Source organism: Octopus bimaculoides, chromosome 10 (assembly GCF_001194135.2).
Source record: "Octopus bimaculoides isolate UCB-OBI-ISO-001 chromosome 10, ASM119413v2, whole genome shotgun sequence".
Lineage (NCBI taxonomy): Eukaryota > Metazoa > Mollusca > Cephalopoda > Octopoda > Octopodidae > Octopus > Octopus bimaculoides.
The window spans coordinates 6,898,616-6,904,122 of NC_068990.1; the positions used below are offsets into that span (position 1 = coordinate 6,898,616).

At 35.8% G+C, this 5,507-nt stretch overlaps 1 protein-coding gene across 2 annotated transcripts in view; it reads left to right on the plus strand.

The window, feature by feature from the left end:
- Positions 1-5,507, plus strand: part of LOC106871453 (corticotropin-releasing factor receptor 2) — a 280,338-nt gene that overhangs the window by 239,189 nt on the left and 35,642 nt on the right. For both annotated transcript variants that reach the window (XM_052971021.1, XM_052971022.1), the window contains one exon: positions 3,410-3,489. In XM_052971021.1, the coding sequence (XP_052826981.1) occupies positions 3,410-3,489 (80 nt within the window). The remainder of the gene's footprint in view (positions 1-3,409; positions 3,490-5,507) is intronic.

Genomic DNA, 5,507 nt, shown 5'->3' on the forward strand with positions numbered 1-5,507 from the left:
ATGTATATATATATATGTGTGTGTGTGTGTGTGTGTGTGTGTGTATATATATATATACATATATACATACACACACATATATATATATACATACACACACACACATATATATATATACATACGCACACACATATCTACACGCAAATATACGTACGTAAATGTCGAACGATGAAAATGACCGCTCAACACTGCGTTGCTGGATAAAATTTCTTTATTTGTATATGAAGGCTACCAATGCTTTCCTGTTAATAAAATATTTAAATATCTTAACATTTATTCAAGCCCATCACATGGAGGAGTGGTGTTCATATCCATTTTGGCTAAAAACACAAAGTCTCGTCGAGTTTGCGGAGATTCTCGTAATGATATCGATAAATCAAGGGACTGGTAGTGACACACAATAAAAACGGACACGATATAAAAAGAATAAGGAAAAAATTATGCAAAATATTTTGCCAATTAAGTCTAAGAACCACAATTAGGACCAGCCTCAAAGAATCAACTTCCTCGATATTAATATGAACCCTAGCACAGGCAAATTTAAACCTTACCATAATCGAAACAAGGAAGATTCGTACATAAACATAGGCTCCAACCACCCACCAACAGTTATTTAAACAACTAGTTAACAGTATTATGTGTCTCCAATATATCTGCCAATAAAGACACTTTTGTAAAATCCACCCATATGCTGCATTAGAAAGATCCAATTAGTTTCAGTTTTTAAAAAGTGATGTGTTGTTTCTTGCTTGTTTTTAAATTTTGACGTCATCAGTCATGTTTATTTATTATTTGATTGTCATGTGTGTGTGTGTATATATATATATATGTATATAGCATTGTACAACACTGTTTCCATCGTTAATAGTCCGTTTTCGTGGGGAACTCTGTAGAGTATAGTAGAATTGTCCAGCAATCTTTTCCTAGCTAGTTTTGTTTTCTCTTTTCTAGTATGTTACAATCATAGCTTGTGGTATGTGCCAAGTGAGCCGGTAGGTTAGTGTGGAGACGATATACAAGAGTAATTAAGTTTATGGTTACCAAATTTTCAATCGAATTTCCAAAATACTTTGAGCACCAGTAACTTGTTCATGGGTTTGCTTGTTTGGTTTTTGCTCTTAGTAAAAAGAATTAAAAAAAAAAAAATTCAGTGTTTTTTCGTGAGGCTTTTGATGTCTCCTCCTATTCTATAGTTAGTATGTTTTTGATCCATATAGTACACATTTCTGAGAGGCATGCGTAATTTAGTAGTTTACGTGTCTAACATTTGTTGCGTGGCATAGTTTGGTCTCTTAGTTCATTAAACAATGGCATTGCTGATTAGTGTATATTTTTTTGTGGAATTCGTGATTTAGTGCTTTGTTAGAGCACAACACCTATATGTTCTTCTAAACAGTGTTTCTACTACTGACATTTGCTGATTCTGTGTAATAACATATAATAGTCTAGAAAGGAGCAGACGTGATGTGGCTGTTGCTTTCTTTCAAGATCAATGTCTTCTTTTACCTTTTACTTGCTCCAGTCATTAGACTGCGGCCGTGCTGGGGCACCGCCTTGAAGAACTTTTAGTCAAATGAATTAACCACAATATTTATTTTTTTAAGCCAGTACTTTTTCTTTTTTAAGCTTGGTACTTATTCTTTTGCCGAACCGCTAAGTTAAAGGGACGTAAACATACTAACAAATAACAAATACGGACAAAAAGACTCACATACGCGCGCGCGCGCATATCAGGTTGTAACGAAAGTTCTGTGTGATTTTGAGGCTCAATAAACTTATTAAAAAACAATATCTGATTTATTTAATTGTTAATATAGTCACCATTCATTTCTATGACTTCGTTTCATCTATCAATGAGCTTTGTAATGCTACGTTCATAAAATTTCTTAGGTTTAGAAGTGAAAACGGAAATTAACTCATTTCAGACTTCTACTCTTGAAGCAAGTCTCAATCCACTCAAATGATTTTATAAACTTGTAAACAGATGGTAATCTATTCGTTTAGAATTGACGTTTTTGCTGCGACAATGCTTTCAACATGTTAGTTGTTCGTAGTATACATTGGTTGTTATTGCTTCGTTATCGTCTAGCACCTCGTGATGAATTATTCTGGCAGATTAACGCCTGTCTATATGCTCTGGCTACTACTGTAAAGTAGTATTCTATGTGAGATTCATAAATTGTAGTATACATGTATTTATACAGGGTGCGGTGAATATATTGTCGTCTAAATTACGCAAAAATGAAAATAAAACTAATATGTTTTAACAGATGTATTTACCAAAATTACATAAAAATATTTCGAAATACAAAGGAGTAAGTTTATTTAATAAAATCGCCATTGGCTTCAACCACGATCGCCAGACGTTTTCGTCTCACCGAGTATCTCAATCGCTTCTGAACTTCAAAGTAAAATGCTTGGTTAACAGTTTGACCAGGAGGAACAAATTCTGTGTGGTCAAATTCCTTTGACATCGATGAAACAAATCAGCATCGTCTTGACATTGGATTTCACTTGATGCACTTTTTTTTTGGGGGGGGGGCGTGGTGACATTGAATGCTTCCATTGACTTGATTGCTGTTTCGTTTCTGGTTTGTAGCGGTAGCAGCAGCTTTCATCACCGGTGATGACATTCGAAAGATGGTCCGCATCAACTTCCAGCTGTTCTTTCAGTACACGACACGGATTCAGTCGTGAGTGCTTTTGATCTTCCGTGAGCAAGTGAGACACAAATTTCGCTGCAACCGTTTTCATTCGGAATTCTTCGCTCGAAGGTCGTTGGCAGGATCTCCAGGACACACTAGTCATATCAACAAGTTCGTCAATTCCTCAGCAACGGTCCTCCAAGATTAGTTCATGAATTTCCATGATGTGTTCATTCGTTCGGGTGGTCGACGGTCGCCCTGGACCAAGTTGGTCTTCAAGCAACAAGTGACCATTCCTAAGGCGTGGAAGCCATTCGTAAACTTGTCTTTTGTCCATGGTGGCGTCCTTGTAAGCTGCTTGAAGAATGAGAACTGTTTTGACCTCGTTTTTCCCAGCAGCAGACAGAATTTCACAGAAGCACGCTGTTCCTTCGTTTCAGCCATCACAGAAATCGACGAACAGGGGAGAAGCACTGAAAAACATAGCAGTAGGACTCTAGTTGAGGACGTCCGTCGGCAGATCGATGTCTGAGGGTAGCATCAAGCGGCTTCCAGCGGTGGAAGTCAGAACTACAACTGGCTTGCTCCACACACGACGTTTCTAGTTATTTTGGGGTACCCCATCGCATATGTATATATATATATATATATATATATACACACACACACACACACACACACACATATATATATAACTTATAATCAGCAAATACAGTTTTTAAATATTTCATTTTCATATCAACACTTTATTCTCTATATTACAGGTAAATCTAATATTTTTCCTGAATGTACTCTGCGTCTTAATTTGCCAACTCCGAAGAACAGAGGAATCTTTACAATACAAGTAAGTAAAACTTTGTTAACCGAACACGAAAGTCACTCATTACGTGATCATGACATCAAGGGCGAGATAATAGGCTTGCCTGAAATTTGTATCTTTATCAATGATATTCTTGTTACGGTTTGACTCCTGCTCATTCATCATAGATATTGTTAAGGAAAGTTAAATGAAACTTCTCTAATTGAGAATCACATATTTCTCGCTTAGTTTGTCCTTTTGGATTTATTTTCTCTGGAGAGAAAATAATAAGATGTTTACTTCTTTGCATGACATTCTTTAGAAGATAACTGTCGTACTCTTAGTTGGTGACCATCAATGCATGATGTGTTGAAGATATGTGAAACATCTGTGTGATAGTCATCACACACTGTCATCAGAACTGGAGTCTGCGATCTGGTGCCGATTATTCCTTGTAGATATGTGTTCCTGGTAGCTTGGTGAACTGAGGTAATATGAAGTAAAATATTCTTCCCAGGATTATTTTGAAAGATCAAAAGTGAATTTGAAATAATGATACAAAACCAAATAGTCAAATATATTATCAACTGAGGTAATATGTTCCATGTACAACGTCACCTATAACCTTGACAAAGACCTGAACGTTTTGTAACAATTTGTTTTCTCCTCCACTGGAATGAATAGGCTTTACTACCTAACGAAGAATCATTTGTGCGCAAGGAATATGGTTATTTTTCTTCTATAATCCATGCATTGAGATCGTATAACTTGCTTTCTCACGAATATTACTACCAACATATAAAGAATATTGATTGATTAAAACATTTTCGCACAAACTCTCTTACTGTAAATTATTGATTTTTAACGTTGGCGGCAAGCCACGTAGTGTTAGGAAGGTATGGTTAATTACATCGGCGCCAGTATTGACTGGCCTTCTTCGGTCGAGATACGTCGGGCTCGATGAAGGACACGTCACTTACCCCAATGATTATAGGATTTATTTGGCATTACTCCATGATTATGTCTTTCAAAACAAATGATACCTGTTGTTTTATTTTGTCATACTTAGCCGATTAACAACATTAGTGTTTTCTTAGAATTAGTGTACAGTTTCATACTAACAGTAATTCGGTTGTTATGTTAATTTCCTATGATAAAACAATGTGAAAAACTTTGACGATATTCATAGGCTTTGTGGGCAAATCTACTAACGATCGAATGAAACAATTCTCGGTCTCTGGGGAGGACAGGACCAAAACCTAAAGGCAATATCACAGACAGTGGAGGGATATTCCAGCTGGATCTGGTCGAGGAGGAACAAAAACTATCTCCATACCGTTTGAAAGCAATATTTGTGTGTTTTAACGTAACCTTGACAACAAAAGTTGTTTCTTATTTAAGTATAATTTTGAAAGCAGTTGTCAACGGTGAAGAGTTCCAGCTACATGAAATCTGTTATGCAAGTGGCTAAAAACTGTCAACGGACCTGGATGGGGCCATCCCCCGTTAGAATGCAAGAAGTTAAGCCCCGAAACACTTGCCTGAGGGTGATTTCTTCTCTGAAGACCTTCCACTGTTCAGCTCTCTTGAGAGTTCCTTACCACTAAAACTGATCAAATCTTCTATATACCTATACTAATACTGGGTAAACAAAACTATTGATATCCCTGATTGGTCAATTTATCCTTGGTTGGTCAATGGATTATTAAACATTACAAGACAATCAGTAATCAATGTAAGTGTCTAGGACAGTTAGTGTTCAATTGAAGAAATCAAATTGTGTTGAATGTTTCTATACTAAACAAAATTCATAAATCTTAGTAACACACATATTTTATTAGTCACATATGTTCGCGTGAATAAGCAAATTAGTATCGAATTTATTAGCAGCTTCTATGAATCATTATCTTATTGCTTTATATTGATGTACATATATACATTCATACAGATGTGTGTCTATGTATATATGCATGAATCTATCCATCTATCTATCTATCTATCTATCTATCTATCTATCTATCTATCTAGCTAGCTATATATCTTTATATATATATATATATATA